We start from the raw sequence: 21,768 nt of genomic DNA, 5'->3' as shown, positions 1-21,768 counted from the left end.
GCCACGCTGATGAACAGCAGTATCATGTCGGCGAGAGCGTCGTTGGTGGAGGAAGGAAGGAGATCCAACTCCACCACTACACTCACACTAGAAAATAGTTGTTGATGATGATGATGAGTTAGAGTAATTTTCATTTTGAATATGAGACAGTAATTACTGCATCATGTCTTCTTCTTCCTTCCCTACATTTTTATTACAGCAAACAAATCATTACCAGATTTATTTAGTTGCATGAAAGTTAGACAGTTGAATGACATTTTCTTGGCTGCGCCGCCGTGTTAGAATATAGTTTTGGTCTTAAACTGTTATTATATAATCAAGACGATTATTTGGTAGGTATATATATGATATGAATCAAATGATGGAGCAAGAATTTGAAGCTAAAAACCGAGGAAAATTGAAAAGGTCAACTTTTATTTTCTTTTTCTTGTGGATATATAATTGGTTTGCCTTATCTTTAAGATTTCGAGTGGTTTTCATTAAGCGACAAGGTTTCTTCTTTCGAGTGGTTTTGGTGTTATGGGAACACCAATAAATTATAATCTGTCATCGTACTTATTTTAGCCTGTATTTTAGTTTGCGAGAGACGTGTTAAGGAATTCTTATATATTACATTAATTCCACTTCAAGCTGAGATCATAGAACCAAATGGAGTTTAATACAATTTATCCTCATATAATATTACAAATGAGTAAATTATTTCCCTATAAAAAAAATAACAATTTACCCCTATACTGCTTAATTTAAAAAATACATGAGAATAAATTACTAATTCTTTTTCATACGAGTAATTTGTATATTTGCAATATTAAGGGGCTTAATTCCCAACCAAAATGTAATGCGCAAATAGCTTAGAATATAGAAAAGTGGCATTGAGAAATTTCTGTCCCTCCGATTTTAACTAATAAATATCAAAGGTGAGTATAGATTACAAAAGATGAAACGTCTAATACAGGGGAAATAATTCACAACACGGGTGTTTGGATGATCAAACATGGAACTATAATTGGAGTTTCTTGTGTGCAGATGAGGCAGCAAATTCCCATATCTTGACTGTTCCATCATCACTTGCAGATGCAAGACGCCTGTTTACTTCCTGTCAGGTTACAGCCAAGGAAATAGAATGTGAGATTCTTTGTGGAAAGTCTGCGGAAACAAGTAATTTTGCACAAATTGTACAGTACATCGATTGCTTTGATGGTGATTTCTCTTGATTTAGCCAAGAAGAGGATTTGGAAAATGAGCATCGTGTTAATCGGATCAAGGAAGCATTTCTGTGAAAGAAATGGTTTATGCCATTCCATTATGAAGTTACTAATTCTATAACGCAGTAGAATTTTCTACTCTGTATATAGATATGTTCATATTATCAAAATATTTACCATTGAACTCCACTGGACAGCATTTACATCCATCTCGTGAGCCTTCTCTTTCTTCAGAAGCAATTTGTATGAAGGTCCATCAACCTGCGTGCAACATACAAGATAAAAAAATATAAGGAAAAAATCTAAAAGACAAATGAACTCAAGGACCATACATAACATAATCACACAGCACAAACACACTCTCAAATAGCATAAAAACTTTATCAAAAGAAATGCTGAACGCATGGTAAAACGACTAGATCAGAGTGCACTGAGGTTGGTTTATCTCAGATGCATGTCCTCATATACCCAAGATGGATGGCAAAACGACTCTTCAAACCAGTTTACCCCCACTAGGACTGCAAGCATTTGGAAACTGAATTACTTTCCTTTTTCTTGATTTGGACTCCGATTAATAGTAATTTTCTCGCTTGATGTACACCCTCTTCTGCACTTTATAGATCTGGAAGTTCATTTATCAGAAAGAAATGACTATTGCTCAGCAACGGCCTTTTTCAGCACTCAACTATATAGATCCATTGATCAGGACGAAGGAACAAGATTGTCATTATATATGGAGACAAGAATGATAAATAAAAAATTCATGCTTTCAGCATAAGTTTGGAGAATGCTAAAAGCAAGCACAGACAAGGAATGTGTGATATAAGTCCAATTGTTAATCTGTACCAAGTGATCTTCACTTTCAACAAATAAACGTATAGCATCATCAGCTGCACCACTGGCAATTATTCCATCCCTATAACATTCACAACATAAAAAGAAGAGCATGAGAAATCCAATAAATTAGACAAAATGGACAAGATAGTGCTGTTCAGATTAAAATCATCATGCTTGCTAATACATCAAAAAATGAAAACAAGGATGTGAAGAGATAGACAGAGAAATGTTTCCTACCTTGACCAATGGACGGAAAAAATAGTCCGGTCATGATAACCAGAGAGAGTAGACAGATGTTTCCTGGCAAAAGGCAAAAGGAAATGCAATCAACTCATAAAGCTTGTGATGTACATGCAAATATCACCATTGGTAAACCTTGTAGGTTCAAAAGTATAACTTACCATCCCATAATAATCTTAAACAATGTCAATTGTCAAAACAAGTATGTGACAGACTGAATGATGAGCATGAATGCCACATAATTAAGCAAGTGCATAAATGTTCTATGATATCAAAATATGTTTCACAAGTAAGCATTTTCCTAAAAATTAATATAGCTCGTTTGTTGAAAAATTTCAGACTTTTGCGTGGGTGGAATTTCTTATTTTATTTTTCTTTATTCTTTATTTAATGTTATTACTTTTTTGGGTGGCTTGTGTATGTTTGGAAAATGTTTAGGAGGAAGGGTGAGAATGAAGTGGGTGATGAGTATGCTCCCACATGTGCACGAACCCAACTTCTCACATCCTATGAGAGCGAATAATATCTTGTTTCTACTGAAACACCACAGAAAAAATTGGTTACTGAACATTGATTAATTAACATCCAATTCTAATTTTCTGTTGAAAGTTTCTAAACCCACGGTTCCTGGAAGTGCCCGTCACCGAAGCCATGTGTTCCTCAAATATGAGTAAATTAACCCATGCGACAATGGAAATCTAGTGTAAGTTAAGTTTAACCTTCTGGTTATTCATATCAAAGAATCAAAAAGGCAAAAGGAGAAAAGGAAAAGAAAAAGAAATTCTGGAGCTGTGTCGAGAAAAAAGGATCAAAGACACATAGAGACATGTCGCTCACCATGGTGCATTTCCATCTCCTGACTGCATCCTCATAATGTCAGAACCCCATATCTTAATAGTAAGGTCATCACTGCAAAATCAATTGACTGCATTAGTCATTGGCTCATTTAATCTTATTTGTTCTTATGACAACATAAATTCTTCTTGATGCTTCTTAAAGTATGCAAATTAAAATCTCGGCACTAACTTTAAAGTTAAATATGTAACATATAATAACGGGATATTCATGCATACCTGCAGGAAACCATCTTGTCTCCAGTGGCATTAAAAGATAAGGCCCAGACTGTAGATGTATGTCCACTTAAAAAGAAAATAAAAGAAAAGAAAGGTTATAGCAAGATCTTAGAAGCACCGTGAAAAATCTCATTTAATATAGTTGATACACAAGCATACAATTAAGTCAATCCAAAAACTTTAATCCTAGTAATGCACATACTCATGAAAATAACAAATGTAGGAGAGCTTGAAATGATATCTCTAATGGATTGTGACAAAATGACACGATGTAAACATTAATAACAAAGGTTCGCAAAATATTGAAGTTATTTACCTTTACAGGGTGATCATTGGACAACCTCCATCTTAAATGCTTCCTGAGAACTGGCTAACTTTAATGTGTTGATTTTAGGTCATGATTCCAGTTCTTAAATAAGAGGTGACAGAGTGCAATGCAACATATAGTTGGGATTCTAAAAGCAAATGTAGATACAAGTAATTTTTCAATTAACCAGGATGCACGACTAAACATTTCTGTATCAAATGATGCACCATGTAGTAATAGGATAACTTATTAGGGGTTAAGTTAAAGTAGACATGAGCGCTCCTTACAAATATGTCTGATCAAATTATGTAATAAGAAGTGCAGAAATGTGAGTATAAATAAATCAAAGTTTGGCAATCGTTGCTAGAATGAGTATTAAATGTATATATTCTAAATCAGAAAGCGGGAGTATAAGCTACCTGTTAGATTCATTTAAGGTTTGAACACAATGCCAATCATCATTGTCCCCATCCTCTGCCCAGATCTACAGCAGTTGATTTTTTGGATTAAAAATAATCTACACTAGAATTAGCAGATACTTTAATGTCGAACAAGTTGATTATATTATTTTCCTTACTTAATAAGTACCTTGATAGTATTGTCATAGCTACATGAGAACAGAATATCCATTGTTGGATGCCACTGCACCATTTTGACATCCTGCGTATGTCCTTGCAACACTGAAACACAGTCAAACTCATTATGCGGCAATACTTCCCATATCCAAACTGATTTATCTCGTCCGCAAGTTGCAAGCAATGAGCCAGATGCGTTCCAGGAGACACTTTTAACTTCATTCTCGTGACCCTAGACGTAATTTTAAATTGTCTTAGCACATTACTCATAAACACTAGAAGCTAAGGAATCAGTGTCAAATCTTTGGATCACCCAACAATACACAAACACAGAAAGTGACATCCTATTTGATAAAATCAAATCAAAATACCTCTAGGGTGGAAATACAAGCAAAATCACCCCCAATATCTTCCCAGATAGCAGTGGTGGCATCAAAACTTGCTGTTGCCAATAATTTCCCAGACGGTGACCAAGCGCAAGATCTAACAGTCCTATTATGCGTCTCCTCCAAGACTGCCTGCATAATAGCGTAATAGGCACAAGAATGTATTCAAATACACCCTCATTTTTTCTCGGCATGAAAAAGAACTCCTAAGTCTCAAGATCCTCTAAAACCTTCACGACCGCAATATTACGAACCAAAGTTTACAATTATGCCGATCACAGCTCTATATATGGTACATAATGAAACTTCTCAATCTCAAAAGAGCTTCCAATGAGAGAAGCAACAAAAGAAAATTTTATGACAACAAAAAAGGTGAAACCTTGCACTGGAAAGAGCCAGTAAGTGGACTCTGTTCCCACACGCGGACGGTTTTATCTCCGCTGCAGGAAGCGAGCACGGCAGGGACACCGTCGGCTCCGGTGGCCGGCTTCCAGGCGAGGCCCCAAACCCTATCGGCGTGGCCTTCAAGTCTCTGAAGTTCTCTCAGCTCGAATATCTCATCCGCAAAATTCATCGTCCCAATAATAAAAATCGAATTTTTATAAACAAGTTAGGGTTTTAAGCTGTGAGGTTTTACCGGTGGTCATACACGCTCTGCCCTGCCGCGATCCGATTGATGGGGAAGAAGAAAGAGTGTGGTGGACTCGTGCCAGAATATGACATACAGCTCCGCAGCCGGGATGAGTAGAATCTTTAGTGTGAGAAATTGCATGACCGAGTCCCTCTAATATGCATATTTATAAATCTCAACCCCATGACTTATCAATTATTATTATTTATATTGATTGCACAACTTTCATTTTAAGGCTATCATTCTAAGCAAATTTTCTTAAATAGAAACTTGCTTCGTTTCCTTGGCTCAATTCATATAAATATTTAGAGGCTGTTTGACAGAGTTTATTTGAAATATTTCATACATGTTGTAAAATATTTTTAGAATTTATAAGACTATAAATCTTATTTTAAAAATAATTTATCAAATATTTGTATAAAATAAAATTATTGAGTTTATAAGTATTAGTAATGACATAATTAAAAAATTTGAAATAATTTGTTAATATCTTAAAAATAAGTTAGCAATTCCATTTTTTTAAGAGCTGATATAAGCTCTTAAAATCTAATTGTAAAAGTTTATAAGCTCTTATTCTACTAGATACTTTGTAGCAATTTATAAATACTTAAATATCTTATAAAATGTTTTACAAAGCTTATAAGCTCACTCAAACACGGTTTTACCCTTAAGTCAAAGTAGGGAATTCTCGTTGTCGGGAAAGAATACAGGGTTACGGCTATAGGTTAACGTGACCAATTGCATAATTAACGTAACCAGATAGGCAGTAACTTGATCTTTTGATCCCTTAAGAAGTACTACATTCAAGTTTTGCACTTAATAGAAAAAATCACCTTCCTTAGTAGATGTACGGTATTTATACATGAGTAAATATGGGAAGGCGGGTGCGCACAGTGTTTATACATGAAAAGTACAGTGTTCAATACAGGACCAATTGATTCAATACAAAATGGTTGTCTGATATTTGACATTGCTCATATTCTTGTATTATGAGTACCAGCAAGGCATCAGCTCCACCACTCTTTAAGGTTGATGGGAGTTTTATCAGTTCCTGTTGTTCATACAAAATGCAAGAATCAATTTCTCTGTCCCACTAGGATTCAAGAATCTTCATATAAGAATGGATTTTGTGATTATATTCTAACTGAATATGCAACATAAATCAGCATCAGAATAAATCTCAATTAGGTAGAAGAAACCACTGTGTTAGTGCTGCATCTTGCTTCTGCCAATTTGTGTCAAAACGGGCTCATTACTATTTCACCATGAAGGAACTTTTACAGCTGCAGCCGCCCACTGCACTTGGATTTGTGGAGACCTTCATGGAGAAAACTTCCTTGAGGGTACACAGTATGCGAGGTCCTCGATGCAAAATTGACCAGTGCAAGCAGCAAAATAAATATTTCATGAAATTCAACTTCTTCCCCGGCAAAATTAGAAAATCGCGGCTGACAACCATAACGTCATTGAATAATACGAAGGAAATAGCTAAGAATAAAATAACGTGAGTTTTAAGGGTGCAAATGAACAGGAACTTGAGTGTATTAAGAAAGCTGCAAGGAGGACAGACTTGACACGATTGTAAGCTAGACATGCTGATTCACCAGATAGATAGGAACAACGACAGGTGCTTTGCGGCAAACTATTGAAATAGAATAACAAATAAAGAGGTAAAGGACAAAAATATCAAAATACAACCATCAGAACAGTAGAGAGCATTAAATGCGCGGCAAAGCCACAGGTCACATAACCGCCTTCATAGATAAATAATGCAAACAATGCACTGGATTTCTCATAAAATTATCAATAACAGAATTCTACTGGTTTGTCGCAAGAACTTTAAAATTTATTATATTCATATCAACATGTGAAGAACAAGTATTTGTAAGGCTAAATACAAGGGAATAAAGAAGGAACTTCTGATAGATATCTCAAATCAATCAAGATGCAGAAGATTGACTTAAGAGGTCCTATATGGCTTCAGAATATTCAACACAGTGTTGTACGTAACATTACCTATCTTGACACTAGAGCCATCGGGAAAGCGGCAGGCAAATAGTGTAACTTTGACAGTCAAAATCATGAGTTGGACAAGTGTGAGCTGAGGGAAGGACGTCAATGGGAGGGGGAGGTAACAGCTGGAATATATCAACAACAGAATGACTAACAACAGTAGTTCATTCACAACGAAATCACTAGTTGGTTAAGTTCGACTTAAGATGCGATAATTTTCTAGATCAGATTCATTTAAAGTAATATGAAAGCTAGAAATGGCATGCTTGCAGCCAATTACCTTTGCTGGTACAATCGTAAGCCAGCCGGAAACCGACTAATCTACTTTAGCATTTATTTGCGGTGGACTGAGATAAAGATTCTTCTCTGTCAACGGCTTAGAGTACTCGATGACTGCATACGTAAGAACGTTTTAGCTAACAACTTTCTATTTTTTTTCTCTGTTAATGGATTGTGCATTGAATTGCATACAGCATACGTATGAAATTAACACCTCCCCTGCGGTGCCATCAATAAGAATCGAACAACCACAGCCCCACTACTTTTTATTCCAAGGTTTGGCACTCTGTTGACATTTCTTTTTTGCTGAGTATTTCTAGAACTGGAAAGCATTGGAGAAAACTATATTAGTTGGTATATAACAATATTCCAACGTGCAAATATTTCTCCAAAGTGGTAGTTCAATTTTAACTTCATTTGAGCTTTCGTCACTTTAAAAGAAATAGAACCAGATTCATTGGTTGCATCAAGAACATTAAAACTGACTAATCCAGTCAGATTCTAGTTATAATGGCTGGAATGCTTACTAATCAAATGCAACAGAAAAGTAATGCCACTCCTACCACTTAGACAGTTATTTCCTGGCTGACACATTTTAAGTGCGAAATATGGGCAACACTTATCAAGATAGACCAAGTCAAAATGGAAGATTGATATCATAATCTCACAGTGACCCTATTTTTCGTTGCTTGTGGAATTGATTAAAGATAGATCAAGGAAACTTAAGGAGCCCAAAAATTTCCCCTATTGGCTATTGCAAAAACTTTCTTTTAGTCACATGGTTTCAATTTGAGACCTAAATACATAGGTTTATGTCCTGAATGTACCCTGAACTCTGAAGGATATCTTAACATAGTTAATTACTAGCAGAACTTTTGCTTGTACCTGTAGACTTAAACTTCTTCAGATATCTGAAGTAGCACTACAAGCAGGTTGGAGAGTCGGAACCTACTGCTAAACAAACTCAAAGGAATTAAACTAAGCAAGAAGACTGCACCAACAGCTGCAGGATCAAAATAACAAGTTGGCATAAAATATGTGATGTGAGCAAAAGCTAACAAAAAGAAATGTCAGTAGTGCTAGTTTAGGATCAGCATAGTAAATCAACAGAATTTGTTCAATCTGCAGACGAAATAACTGATTTCACAGGCCGTGCATAACTGTAGCAGACAATTCAAAACTATAACAGAAGTAGAACAAATAACCGTCATAGCAAAAAGACCTGAAAGGCAGAACGAATCAGCTCCTCTACATAATCAACAGTTGCACCTTTCACGAAGTCAAAGGAAATATTATCAACCACCAGTCTAACTCCATCTTGCTCAAAAATCCTGCAGAAAAGAAAACAGATGAATTTTCTTTGAGGACAACATCACAAATGAATTAATTTTACCGGCATGCATTTCTTGCAGAGCAACATCAAACCAGGAAAATCCCAAAATTTTGAAATTCAATAACCTGTCATCATCATTGGTTTTATCGTCAAGTAAAAAGTTATATTGGAATCCAGAGCAACCACCAGCTTCTATGCTCAAGCGCAGCAATTTCTCAGTACCCTCGTCAGCTTGCAACTCTTTCATTCTCTGTACAACATTAGTGAACCATTGAGTACTCGTTCGGCATAATCACATCCCTTTACTTGTCTGAGAATATATGTAAGAACTATTAATTATGCTGATAAATTATGTCATAATATTAAATATTATGATACTAAATATATTGAATATGTTCTATTTCTGTTCGAAATACAAGAAGTATTAGCATCAAAGCTTTTTCTAAATCTCTGAGTACTCAATTATCTTCTTGAGTCCCCAAGTAAACGACGTAAGAAACTGAATTTCTTATTACTACAATGCGACTGTGCCTATCTCCTCCACCATCTACCATCCAAACCCCAGAAAAGATGTATCCAATAAATAACCAAAAGAAGTAACATAACAAAATTATTGTTCAAAAAGCCCAAATAAAACTGACAAAAGAAAAAAAAAAGGAGGAACAGAGAGAATTACTCTAACGCAGTTTTCAGTCAGATGCACGGCGTCGGTCCGCGAAGACGGAGATTCCAGTGAAGACAGCTGAGACACAGGGAGAGCGGAGGACGAGCTAAGAAGCCTAGAATTCTGGCGAAGCCGAGCTGAAAAGTATGGAGCGAGCCGGCGAATCAGCGAACTGGACGACGTCGTCATGCCTCTCCCCTCCTCCAAAACATGCTATTCAGTATTCACCGATCGGAGTCAGACACAATCAAAATGTAAATAATCATCAGATATAATAAATTATTAATTAATATTAAAAACAATTATGAATGAATTAAATATTATTAATGGACATCTTTAAGTTTTATGATATAAATAAAGTTTAAATGTGTGACATCCATACCATTATGATGTTACATTTGAGCTCATAGACTAATTAATTTAGTATCTGAAACGTGAAAATTTTAATATATTTTAACTTTTTAGCATTATGTTTCAGCCGGGATCGTTAAATCTTCGATTCTACCTCTCACTGTGATTCATCCGCTAGTTTAAATAAAAAAATTGGCATTTTCCTAATTAAAATTGTTGGAAAGAGAAATTCCCTCTTTTGGGCTAAGTAAAAACCCTACAGGACCTATTTTCTGCAATTCTTTCTACAAATAGCAATTCATAAATACAGAAAACATTGATTGAATTCTGCAGATTCTAATCGGTGCTTAGCTTGTTTACACTCACGAATCAGTTTGGAATCAATTATTTTTTTTGCCTGCCTCTCCGTTTCTCGCTTCCCATTTCAGTACGAGCAAGTTTGATAATCCAATCCTCCATTTTCTTGCTGATTTCTGGTCAAGATATTTGCGCGTGTGAATTTATTGAAGATAATTTTTTTTCGGGTGGGAGAACGAAAACTGGGTTCAGCATGCGTGGATGGGAATCGGACCCACTGTTCGCCGCTGCCGAAGTCGTTCAAGACTCTGCCGACCGGTCTCTCTCTCTCTCTCTCTCTCTCTCTCTCTCTCTCTATATATATATATATATATATATATTTGCAAATGATTTAAGTTGTTGGATTATGTTTTTGATTTTGCATTGAATAGTGTACACTGTACCGGGGGACAAAATGAGGATTCAAGTTGAATTGGTGGATATCATGATACAAGAGAACAGAAGTAATGTTGGAAGGAGAATAAAAGTTGATGTTTAGAGAAGTGTGGGGAAGACTGGCTCTTCTCTTGTTTCGTTTTTGGGGATATGTAGCTCTTTGTTGCAGATGTGGCACTGCTAGTTTTAAATCTGTCATTATAAGTCTTACTTGGGCTATTAAGGCAAGTGCTTAAAGCTGCTGCATGGTTGGGTTTGGTCTTATGTTGCATAAGGATAGGAATCTGTGTGGCATTTACGGCTCAAGTTTCTCCCAAGGCTATATCTATTACTTTTATCCTCATAGTAATTAGAAAGTTCACTCAATTTTAATGGCTTTATTCAGGATGGAGTCAATATTTCGCCTTCTATTGCATGAACAAAGTCTTGTTCAAGGGCATCATACAGATGGAAAACTCCTGAGCTCCATTGAACATCATAGGCGTGCTCTTGCCACCACTCTAGAAACAGCAAAATGGCAGGTACTGCTAGTGATAAGTAAAAGTAACCATATTTGTTCCATTTTTCACTTATGTCTGTTACGATCTGCCTGCAGCTTGAAGACTTTGAGAGAGAGGTAACTGTGTCAGCCGTAACTGACAAGTCCTGGGTGAAGCAAAATATGGTTGAAAGGCACATGCAATTTATTGCTGCTATTAGACAACAAATAATCCTTGTGGAACAAAGCATGAATACATCAGTGAGAAGCTCAGTGCGGAATATGAACTTGAATGAACAAGATAGAGATGGATTGGCATTGTTTCTTTCAGGTGGAAAGCCTGTTAAACACATTGCCGACCAGGAATCAGAGGATAACAATACTTTGAGAAGGTTTCTTGATCCTGCGGTGTCATCAAGTTCTAAGGAAGATATTGATGAGAAGAAAGCTGGTGAAACTATGAGTTTAAATGCGAACGAGATTGTATATTCAGACCATAATATGGAGTTGAAGGAGAACTTTCCAACAAAACTGGATTTGGGACCTTCAACTTCTGGTCACGATGCTAACTATGGCAGATGCGAAGAAGAAGGGACTTGGGATTTGGAATCTAATGAGGCAAAAGGTAGAAGTTACTTGCAGAAGAATAAGCTGGGAGGTTACTGGCGGAGAATGAACATTTCTAGGTCCTTGGGAAATTTCTTTGCCATGCATAAGAGTAGGGCTAGCAGAAGCTTCACGAAGAGGTTAAAAGATGGGGAGGAACAGAGCATCAATGTTCACCCTGGCATGCAGGTAACTTTCACCAATTACTTTCTTGCGTCAATAGTTATAGGGCTTCCCCTCATATTTGTGTCTCTTCTGCTATTTTATGAATTAAACCAATCATATAGCTTGAGATTGTGTGCATTTATAACGCGAGACAAGGTATTCTCAACTTAGTTGCATTTTTTCATTTAATATGAAACTAACATCATTCTATCAGTGTGGTTGCATATGCATGATCGAAGCAGCTGTAGCCACTTCAAATTTTTTCTTCCTGTTTGAACTCTTTACCTTATCCTTAAAGATTCTGTCAGAAGGTTAGTTTATTTGTTGAACTGTGGAGATAATCATGCAAAGAGAAAGTTTGCTTTCTATGTTTCAGGCAATAGTCATATTTCCATTGAATGGACTTGAATTTTACACTATCTTTGTGTATGTCTCTTCATTTTCTTTTCGTTGTTGTTGGTGGTTTTGCTGCTACTTCTTGCTGTGGTTTATTCTCTTTCCCTCAATGGCTTTCCATCTCGATATACTCCTTAAATATTTTACTTTCACTTTTATGTTTTATGGTTTATTCTTCTTTCTTTTTTTGGGACAGAGATATCTCGCTCAACTTAGGTCAGCTTTTGGGAGCAGCAATTTTCATTTGTCATGTTCACAATCTGCTCAAACTGCACAATCAAGTTGCTGGATTCAGGATCATAGAGAAAAATGTCAAAGATCTTTGCATTGTATCCAAGCCAAATATCATCCTGCACTAATTATATTGGCGATGCTCTTGATACTATTAACTTTAAGTAAGTATCTTAGTATATTTATTTCAGTTTAGCGTTTTCTTCTTCTTGTAATTCATGCCAATATATCAGAACAAACCAATATGTTGGTGCGACGTTTTCAAACTGGTTCCTTTGGTTTTCCTTATCCTTTCTCTTACTAGTGGTCAGAATTTCACCGTAGCCAATTTTATTTTGGCAGGTATGGTGCTGTCATAAGTTGCTCGAGAAGTTATGAGTGGCACTGTGTGGCAGGATGGTGAAAATTCATTGTGGATGCATTCTCAGGGTGGTTTTACCATTTGGGGTGGTTTTATTGTTCATTGCACTGCTTGTCAACGATGTTCTCTTGTTGAAAATGGGTTCCTATTGATACATGTACTTGCTGATAAGTTCCTATTGATACATGTACTTGTTGAAAATAGCTTTACCATTTGGGGTGGTTTTATTGTTCATTGCACTGCTTGTCAACAATGTTCTCTTTTCTGTACTTTGTTCTCAGTCCTGCAAAGCAATTTATGCAGGAAAGAACATATATATGTTTCAAACTGAAATTGATTTAGCACAACAACAATCGGTGGACCAAGTTATGGGTGATTATGCGATCTTCAATGTTTAAAGGTGTGCCAACACTGATTATTTTCATGGCTATGCAACTTCAAAGCAATAAGAACATTGTAAAATAGTTTGCCTCTGTTTTATATTTCACTAGGCTATGTCGAAATTTAAAGATTAGTATGCCTTGGTGTGATATTCAATTTTCAATGATAAACTGTCAATTATACAAGTTAGTCATGCTCGTTGCTCTTTGAATCTATGAAACAATAGTATGTACAAAAATGAAAAAAGGGAGAAAGTCCTGCCTGGCCTTAAATAAAACATATATAACTGGATTTGACAATGCACTGAACCTATGTGTTTTATCTAGTCAGACTTTTCAATCTCTTTGAATCTTCGATCCCACTCTCGGCTCTCATAGTCTTGCTCATACAAGTCCCTGTCAGTACTATAGACAATTCTGTCCTGGCTGATGAATGTTTTCTGAGCCATGTCCCGAGCACTCAAAAGCTGAAAGTATAAGAAACAGACATAACAAATCCGTGCATCGCATGTTCACATGTCAGTACAGAAACATTCCGGAATCAATGTCCTTATTTGATAACTGGCTCATTTTACTTATTCTTACACATGAACAAAGTTAAATTGAACACCTTAGGCAATCAAAAATCTGAAAGGCAAGGATCAATACTTTTGAGTATTTGATGCTCTGTAATTCAATGGAAGAAAAATCTAATGCACAAAATTATCATTTGAATACTGAGCTTCAAGTGTTCTATGGCAAGTTCAGCTGAGTGTACAGAAAAAATGTACTGATCTACAGAATCTGACTATCTTCAGAGGTGAGTTAGGTTGTTTATCAGTTTGGTCAGTACTAAACCAAATCAATGAGTATCTTGAATTATGATAGTGTTATGTATCATCAATGTGCTTACCTTCCGCCTTAGAGATAGATTGGGTGATACAAGAGCCTTGGCGCGCTGTTCCCTAGCTCGATTCCGTTTAACAATTTGGGCATTTTTATTTTGAACGAAAAACCATCGAATCAATGGAATTGCAAAGAACGAGCCAGCATAGATCTGCAAGGTCAGTATAGGAACTTAGAGGAGTAATACAACATGAAGCTTAAACATCAAACCAATGAATGGCAAAGGGGAAGCCAGCATAGATCTGCAAGGTGAATATAGGAACTCAAGACAAGTGAAACAATATGGAAATAGCTCAGCCACAACAAGGCAGACTATCCAATAACAAGTCATGTACATCAAACAATTAAGGAATATTTTCAAAAACAAACAGAGAGAAGGCACAAATAACAGAGGAGAAACAGCTTCCACAAAACATGATGATTTTGAAAAGATAATTTCAAGCAACTAAATATTGGAAAACTCCTATTTTTAAGGCCCAAATAACATTCACATCACTGCTTCTAGTTACTAGACTAATGAAATGTTATTCCAACCATTCCATAAAGAAAGAGGTGATACTTACAATTAGTGGTGGAACATCTATATCCATACATTCTTAACCAGAATTTTCTTTAAGTATGCTGGATCAAGTGAGCTAAGATCGTATGCTAGGGAATTTGTATAAAGCGAAAATGGGGATGAAAACATGATATCAAGTCGGAGTATTAAATACCTGAAGTAAGGGGAAAATGCTGGATACAAATGAAACAAACCCGCTCGGGCTAACTGTCATATTCCTTCAAAATTAAATATACTTGTCAGTAAAATAATGAGAATTTTAAAAAGTAAAAATAAAGCACAAAGCAAGTGGTAACATACTTCAACATGGTACCAAGAATAATAACCCCAAATAGGTTAAGTCCACCGAGACCTATCGCCATTGCCCTCTCTGAAGTACTTGTTTTGCTGCAGAAACAAGATCTAGTAAATTAAGCTGAAATGCATGATGCTAATAAAATTAAAGTATTAACGACAAAGGATTACCTAAACTGCCATTTCTTTTCCTTGAAAAAATTTTCAACACCACCAACCCAATCAGCCCAACTCTTTCCAACGTACTCCTTCCGCCCACTCCTCTGTGGAGCAGCAGTGCGTTGTAATGATGGAAACCGATATAAAATATTTCCCTGCAAGTACATCCATTTCATCAAAGAAAAGCGGAATACTAATTTAAGACAGACTAAGTACTCTGTATAACATGCACCAATTACATATTAAATTGATAAGTAGTGCTAAATAGCATATGAATTGTTTAATAGGGTGGTTAGGCAGGCATATAGAAACCACCAGTTAAGGTAAAGATGACGGAAAAATGGGAGGTATTTCTAATACTAGGCTTCTCGGTTACTCGACAAATTTGTGTTCAACCACTAGGGAACCTTCTAAAGGAGCATGCATAACCAACATCGTCCACTATTTATGAATAAGAAATTCATGAATTTTGATAATACCCATATAAGTCAATAGATCAGTCTGTTACTAAAGAGAACATCATGATAATCTTTTTATATACTACAAAGATTACTTTGGCCTTTTTGGCAACTTCCTTAGTTACCATCCAACTCAAATATATCTAGAACTCCAAAATAAGAAACCAACAGTGGTTCCACATGATTAGAAGTGTTCATACTTGGTTAGTATTTATGGAGAGAGCCAATACTAGCTCTTTTGAGGAAAAATTCAGACCTTCTACAACTTTTGTGCAGATGAAGGCAAAGGCATTTCATAATATGCATTTCCAGAAAAGGTAATTAAAAAACAAACCTCTTCATCAACCTCAGGCTGCCCATCAAATCGTAGCAGCACTGGGAGTATGTAGGAATCATCATCCTGAAGCAATGCAAATAACAATAAATTACCAAAAGGTGAGGATCTCGACAAGAGTAAATATAAACATAAGTATTCATAAACACAAATAGAATAGTCAAAAGTTTCTAAACAAGTAACAGATCAAATATTATTAACAGACAGTTAATCTACCAGGAATGAATAGTAAATTTTCTGAATACGTGCAAAATCAAAACGGTATTACCATCTTTGTTACATCTCTTACAACCAGGAAAACTAGAAAGCAAGAAAGTTTATCATCTATACTATTATAAAGCAAAGGAGTCTTAGAGATACAAAACGGTGGTTCTCATACCACTTACACCAAAAATATTATTTCACCAAAAGACCCCTAAACTAATCCAAACTTACCCACTCTCTTTCAACCACTAAGTTCCAACTCTCAACCAAATACCCTCTCTTCCTCCTAACTCTTCAATCCACGTTGCTGCAGTCTCTGTCCTCGCCTCACTCTTTAATCCATGTTTCTTCAAACTCTCTCTTCAACAATCCACAGCTCTTGAAACTCTCAACCGACTCTCTTCCTCCTAACTCTCAATGTCACTCAAACTCACCTTCTTAAGTCAATTCTCCAGTCTCTACTGCGCACTATGAAGTGTTCGGGAAAATTCTCCACCGAAATTGTTACTCCTGGAATGCACATAAGACGTAGGAACTTATACTTAAACTTTCACATGATTGATGGCATGTGTATGTATTAATTTCTTCAAGCTGAAGTTGAGAAGTTTGTTGCACTAGCTTTTTATTTATAGTTAATCTGTTGGTGGTAAAGGATATTGGCTAAGGGAGCCTATTGCGAGGCAAAGCATTACAAGTTGCAGATTTTATTTTTATTTTTCAGTATTGTGCAAGAACACTTGATCCATTGGTTCATCCTTGACTCATTTTTGCCTTCTCTAAGTTTTTTTTATTTTTTATTTTTGGTAAAACGTGTTGATGTGTTCTTCCATCATATAGAGCTAATGAGTGATGCCGAATGCAGAATGACACAGAAAGTTGTGGTTTGGGTGTTTGACTTTACGGCTTCCTCAAGAACCATAAGGTGATAGTTAAGGGAAAAAGGGCTGATCCCATCAAAGTGTAGGAGAGGTTGAGGAAGAAAACTGGGAAGCAAGTGGAATTGATTTCTCCTAAGCGGCTAAGCCTATCAAAGAAGAGGTTAAGAAGGAAAAGAAACCTGAGGTACAATTATATATACCTTTTAACTGCTATAAATATGTACCTGTACTGAACTATACCTTAAACTAGAGATATTGATCCAATTCCTACAACATGTGTTTTATATATACCTTTTAACTGCTATGAATATGTACCTGTACTGAACTATACCTTAAACTAGAGATATTGATCCAATTCCTACAACATGTGTTTTACTTTATTATAGATATTTCACTAATTATTTTGATGGATTTCATGTTTGAATTGTCTTTCCATAAATATATCATCTCTTTCATATATACATACGACCCTCAGTGATTAATGTAATTTCATCTACATATATGTTGGATATATATGCACCTCTATTTGCATGATAATTGTCTCCCTGAAACAATTTGCAATAAGTGAGAAAATGCTCAGTTGCACAAATGATGAGGTATATTTGTGTGTGTGTGTGTGTATATATGTATTAATATGTGTTGTAGGCAAAGGGTAAAGGTGAAAAGGTGAGGTGATAAAAATATTCTGATGGGAATGATCCTATTAGAAACTAACATTAATGTTACATACATACATACATTGATTCAAAAAATGATCTACTTAGAAGAACTCTTTTTTCAGGATTTTGTTAATATTATAGCTAATATAGTTTTCTGGTTCAATCGTGGCATATTCTTAATGTTAGAACTAACCTAATGTATGGATTACAAACATATATAGTTGATTCAAATGATGAATTTTTATTATAAGAATATTATATAGTTGAACTTCAAATGTGATTGTTGTTTATAGAGAGAGTCAGGCAAAGCAAAGGGCACTGAGTGAATGTGATCCAATGTTTTTGTTGTTTTTGCTATCTGCCAGCATTTGGGTGTCATAAAGTCAAACTTTATCTTGCATATGAAATTGTTAGCCAATGATAAAGTTTGTATAAAGAAAACAATTGTATACTTTAACAATTCAATCATATATATATATATATTTTTTATTATTTGCTAATCACCAGCAACATGTCTTTTTATTTGGAAAGAATATTTGAAAAATATGGACAATGATATCGTCTTTCTATTTTTCTTATAAATTGAAAAACAGTGGATAGTTCTTCCGTTGCATTCAATTCAATTTTATGCACGAGGACCGCATGCAACCGTTGCTAGTGATTCTAAGATGAAAAGGCCCAAATGAGATAAATGAAGTCTCAGAAATGCCAAAATAAGAAATAAAGTTTGATAATACCTACCATGCTTTCAGTAGTCTCCAGATCCAGATATGGAGCAAGTTCTTCAGCAGTAACAACACCACCATTCGAAGCAATGTATTGTCCAATCTGCAGATATATTTGGTGAGAAAGATGTTATCACAAAAGACTGGTTGTTGATCAGTATAAGATTTGTAAAAATCAAGCCAACTTCATGCATATGATTGAAGAAGATAATCTGACTTAGAAGAAACAACCTCACAAAACCATCAAAAATGGTTGAAGATTAAGTATGAAGACCAGCCATATTTCCAATCTCAGAGTTGCACATTTTTCTTTCTTCTTTTTCTATTTTGGTATCAAACAAGAAGGAAAGATATTGAAGATAGTCAAATGCTAGCTTGAATCTGTTGGCCAAATCAGCAGCCTCAAATCTCCATAGAATTACATCAAGATGAGCTCAATAACCTAATAACATTTCTCACATCTACAGGTTCAATTACTCCTTACTCTGTCCTCCATACTATCTGGATGACTTAAGCATCACATATGTAACTAAGTACTTTATGACGTTTAACTTTCAAACTCCCAATTTGTTAGTTGATCTTTGCTAGATGCCCTAATGTTTTCTAAAACCTAATTGAGGTTTTGGCTATAGCTATCAAAAACCAACCAAATTAACCAACAGCCAAAAGGCACTCTGTATAGCTGGGTGTGGGTGCAAGTGGGTAAACCCATTATGCCTATTACATAATGTGGTCTGGATGGGTATAGCTCCCAACTCAAGATCTTCCCATAAATAAATTATTAACACTATGTCGATAACATGTTATCCCCTATTACCAACAATGCCCTCCCCAAATTACCACAGGAAACACATATGAGAAATCCCTTCCACAGCCACCACACAAAACTAGATTGCTCCCCAGTAAGGAAAAACTGGGACAGACATTTCAGAATCAGGAGCAAAGTTTAGAATAGTTGGGCAGAAACTGTTTCTAGGATGTAGAATGACAATAATATAATACAATAAAATGATAAAGCATTAAGAAACGGACCACTGGAATCAGTGATCAGTTATTACCAACTTCCACCTCTCTTCTTCAATACCTTGATTGGGATCACCATCTCCAAATACAAAGGAGAAAACCTGAAAAGTAGGAAATACCAAGGATTTATAAACCTAGGAAGCAACTGGAACTATATAAAATGCTTGTAGAAAAAAAATTTTCCTTACCGATTCAATGAAATTCATCCCACGATCACCTTCTCTTAATTGACGCCTCCTGTAATAATATGGATCCCAGTACCTGGATATATTGATTAGATAAGTCATCAAATACAGCTCCTCCCAGATTTCTCTACATCAAACAAAAGTAACAAGAATATGATAACATGTATAATTTATATCTACTTAACTTAAAAGTCGAGAAACTTCAATTTTGAAATTCTAACTAGGATATGTAAAGCTCTTTATTATTAGCCTTTGACAAGAAGACAAGAACATACATGTCAAGCTAGCACCTTACAAAAAGGTCCAACATTAAAACCCAGCTTCTTAGGAGTCCACAAGAATTTTCATGTTCACATTCTCTTTATTCTATATGTAGATAAAGATCGTGAGTTAGAATATTACCAGAATAAATCAGTTGGACTCAAGTAAAATGTGAAACCAGTATCATAAGATCTTCCTCTTCTTCCACGATTGTCCTCCTCCCTGTGCCAAAACATGAATAGGAAAACAATTATAATCAAGAAAAGCTACAAACACTACATTACTGATAATTAATTCCAGTGATGGATATGCAAAGATTAAGACTTGTACCGACTACTTGAGATTATAGCAATTATTGTGGTATATACAAGAACAATGGATGCGATCAGTGCGGTGCCAAAAGAAACCCTCACTAAATACTCCGCTGCCATCTGCCACAAAAATCATTCCAGTCAAAATGCAAGAAGCTTGAATCAATCCATAAAAAATCTCAATACCTTTCCCTTCTCCAACAAGGGTTCAACTTTTAGCCTAAAAGACTTGGCCGCCAGCTTTGAGCGATAATCCTTGGGAAGAACATACAAAACATCCCCTTCATCTGAAACCTATTTGGAATGAGCACAACAACCATCATTTGAAAACATGTAAATTACTTCGTTAACATTTTACCCATCCTTCATCAGGAATCAGAAACTACCCTACACTTAAACTTCATAACACTAAGACAAACGTAAGAAAACAAAGAACCATAAAAAAGCGACCTCTAGGAAGCCATTGGTGTCTGCAGCAAGAGCCTGAAGAGCCTTCTGAGCTTCATTCAACTTGAGCCCCGCCTTGCTCGCCACATCACCAATGGTGACTCTCCTTCCGCATGCATCAATGGCGTCCATAGCTCGATTCCGTACATCAGACGACAACTTATCGCTCTCCACGCTACCTCCGGGCCTTACTGCCGACGCTGCAGCAACATCAACTCCACCGCTGCTAGCCCTAATCAACGAAACAGAGGTTCTTCCGCACCGAAAATTCGAAGCTCGTGGAAGAATCAGGGATGGCAGCGGCGGCGCGAGACAGCGGAATTGGGAGGGTTTAAGTGGTCTACGCGAGAGGGTTAAGGAGCAGGACTTGGGGTTGACATTGAAGAAGCAGGCGGAGATTGAGGATGCCATTTACTGAATCAATTTCTATGTTTTCTGAGCGATTATTATTTGTTTCTGGGTAAGATTTTGGCCATGGATTCAAGATATTTCTTCAGACTGTTGTTCAAGACGACGCCATTTTTCATCTCGGTCAGTGAATGAACCAACGGATGAACGAAGAAGGAAGTAAAAACATAAAAGCGGGAGGGCGACGCGTGCGAATTCACCATTTTACCCTCCCATCCAATTTTACTATCTAAACTTTTTTTTTTTTTTTTTTTGGCAAAATTTGCATTTTTTCGTTTATAATCTTTTTAGTCAAAACATTGCATACAGTGTACATATAATATTTAATGATAATATAATAATATTTTTCAAGAAAAATTTTTATTTTTTCGTAGAAATATTTTATTTAATACATATGAGGGTACAAATTTGCGAATTTCACTAAAGTTTGGGCAACTAAATTTACATGGCAAAAATGATTTCTTTTTTTTTTCTTTAACTTTTAAAATAATTGTGGTTTTTTTGTATATGCAGTGGATTTTTTAAAATTATAATTCTTGTGACCATTATCACGAACTGTTATATATTTTTACATATTTAAAAATAAGATATCAGTTTTCAGGATTATTTTCATAAATGTTATTTCTAATTAAAAATGTTATTATAATTATCTTGTAAATACTATACTTGGTGCTAAGTACATCAAATAATTATATAGTTGTCATATATCCCATTTAAAAAAAAATTATATATACG

General features: G+C 35.7%; 4 protein-coding genes across 15 annotated transcripts; 1 reads left to right on the top strand and 3 right to left on the bottom strand.

Annotated features, from left to right (window-relative positions):
* Positions 1 to 872: 872 nt before the first annotated feature.
* On the bottom strand, positions 873 to 5,378 carry EMB1345 (Transducin/WD40 repeat-like superfamily protein). Of its 2 annotated transcripts, XM_011079568.3 has the most exons (10): positions 5,003 to 5,376; positions 4,609 to 4,755; positions 4,251 to 4,469; positions 4,082 to 4,146; positions 3,356 to 3,421; positions 3,120 to 3,191; positions 2,280 to 2,342; positions 2,052 to 2,121; positions 1,383 to 1,466; positions 873 to 1,096 (listed from the first exon to the last, which is right to left on the bottom strand). In XM_011079568.3, the coding sequence occupies exons 1-10, from the start codon at positions 5,195 to 5,197 to the stop codon at positions 1,001 to 1,003; spliced, it is 1,077 nt and encodes a 358-aa protein (XP_011077870.1). In that variant the 5' UTR covers positions 5,198 to 5,376; the 3' UTR covers positions 873 to 1,000. The 2 variants fall into 2 exon arrangements, with proteins under 2 accessions (XP_011077870.1, XP_020549749.1); XM_020694090.2 differs by lacking the exon at positions 873 to 1,096 and having other exon boundaries at positions 1,382 to 1,827; positions 5,003 to 5,378.
* Positions 5,379 to 6,016: 638 nt separating this feature from the next.
* Positions 6,017 to 9,804, bottom strand: LOC105161762 (iron-sulfur assembly protein IscA-like 2, mitochondrial). Of its 9 annotated transcripts, none has more exons than XR_016065624.1 (5): positions 9,556 to 9,804; positions 9,005 to 9,129; positions 8,769 to 8,877; positions 6,454 to 6,702; positions 6,017 to 6,305 (listed from the first exon to the last, which is right to left on the bottom strand). XR_016065624.1 is itself a non-coding variant. In XM_088880858.1 (4 exons), exons 1-4 carry the CDS (start codon positions 9,730 to 9,732, stop codon positions 6,174 to 6,176), a joined length of 543 nt encoding a protein of 180 aa, XP_088736984.1. In that variant the 5' UTR covers positions 9,733 to 9,801; the 3' UTR covers positions 6,017 to 6,173. The 9 variants fall into 9 exon arrangements, 5 of the variants coding, with proteins under 5 accessions (XP_088736984.1, XP_088736983.1, XP_088736985.1 ...); XR_016065623.1 differs by having other exon boundaries at positions 6,457 to 6,702; XR_016065626.1 differs by having other exon boundaries at positions 6,454 to 6,572; positions 9,556 to 9,802.
* A 145-nt stretch (positions 9,805 to 9,949) lies between these two features.
* LOC105161761 (uncharacterized) lies at positions 9,950 to 13,228 on the top strand. Of its 2 annotated transcripts, XM_020693797.2 has the most exons (6): positions 9,950 to 10,509; positions 10,623 to 10,850; positions 11,012 to 11,147; positions 11,222 to 11,899; positions 12,468 to 12,666; positions 12,845 to 13,228. In XM_020693797.2, the coding sequence occupies exons 3-6, from the start codon at positions 11,013 to 11,015 to the stop codon at positions 12,859 to 12,861; spliced, it is 1,029 nt and encodes a 342-aa protein (XP_020549456.1). In that variant the 5' UTR covers positions 9,950 to 10,509; positions 10,623 to 10,850; position 11,012; the 3' UTR covers positions 12,862 to 13,228. The 2 variants fall into 2 exon arrangements, with proteins under 2 accessions (XP_020549456.1, XP_011077866.1); XM_011079564.3 differs by lacking the exon at positions 10,623 to 10,850 and having other exon boundaries at positions 9,951 to 10,509.
* Positions 13,229 to 13,366: 138 nt separating this feature from the next.
* LOC105161760 (uncharacterized protein At5g03900, chloroplastic) lies at positions 13,367 to 21,187 on the bottom strand. Of its 2 annotated transcripts, XM_011079563.3 has the most exons (13): positions 20,629 to 21,186; positions 20,365 to 20,472; positions 20,198 to 20,298; positions 20,009 to 20,089; positions 19,610 to 19,682; positions 19,457 to 19,522; positions 18,415 to 18,501; positions 15,933 to 15,998; positions 15,153 to 15,295; positions 14,988 to 15,074; positions 14,842 to 14,905; positions 14,136 to 14,279; positions 13,367 to 13,710 (listed from the first exon to the last, which is right to left on the bottom strand). In XM_011079563.3, the coding sequence occupies exons 1-13, from the start codon at positions 21,034 to 21,036 to the stop codon at positions 13,567 to 13,569; spliced, it is 1,572 nt and encodes a 523-aa protein (XP_011077865.1). In that variant the 5' UTR covers positions 21,037 to 21,186; the 3' UTR covers positions 13,367 to 13,566. The 2 variants fall into 2 exon arrangements, with proteins under 2 accessions (XP_011077865.1, XP_020549454.1); XM_020693795.2 differs by lacking the exons at positions 13,367 to 13,710; positions 14,136 to 14,279 and adding an exon at positions 14,306 to 14,370 and having other exon boundaries at positions 20,629 to 21,187.
* Between the last annotated feature and the right edge of the window lie 581 nt (positions 21,188 to 21,768).

Source organism: Sesamum indicum, linkage group LG5, assembly GCF_026168435.1.
Source record: "Sesamum indicum cultivar Baizhima isolate 11 linkage group LG5, ASM2616843v1, whole genome shotgun sequence".
Taxonomy (NCBI): Eukaryota; Viridiplantae; Streptophyta; class Magnoliopsida; order Lamiales; family Pedaliaceae; genus Sesamum; species Sesamum indicum.
This window is presented reverse-complemented; position numbering and strand designations above follow the sequence as displayed.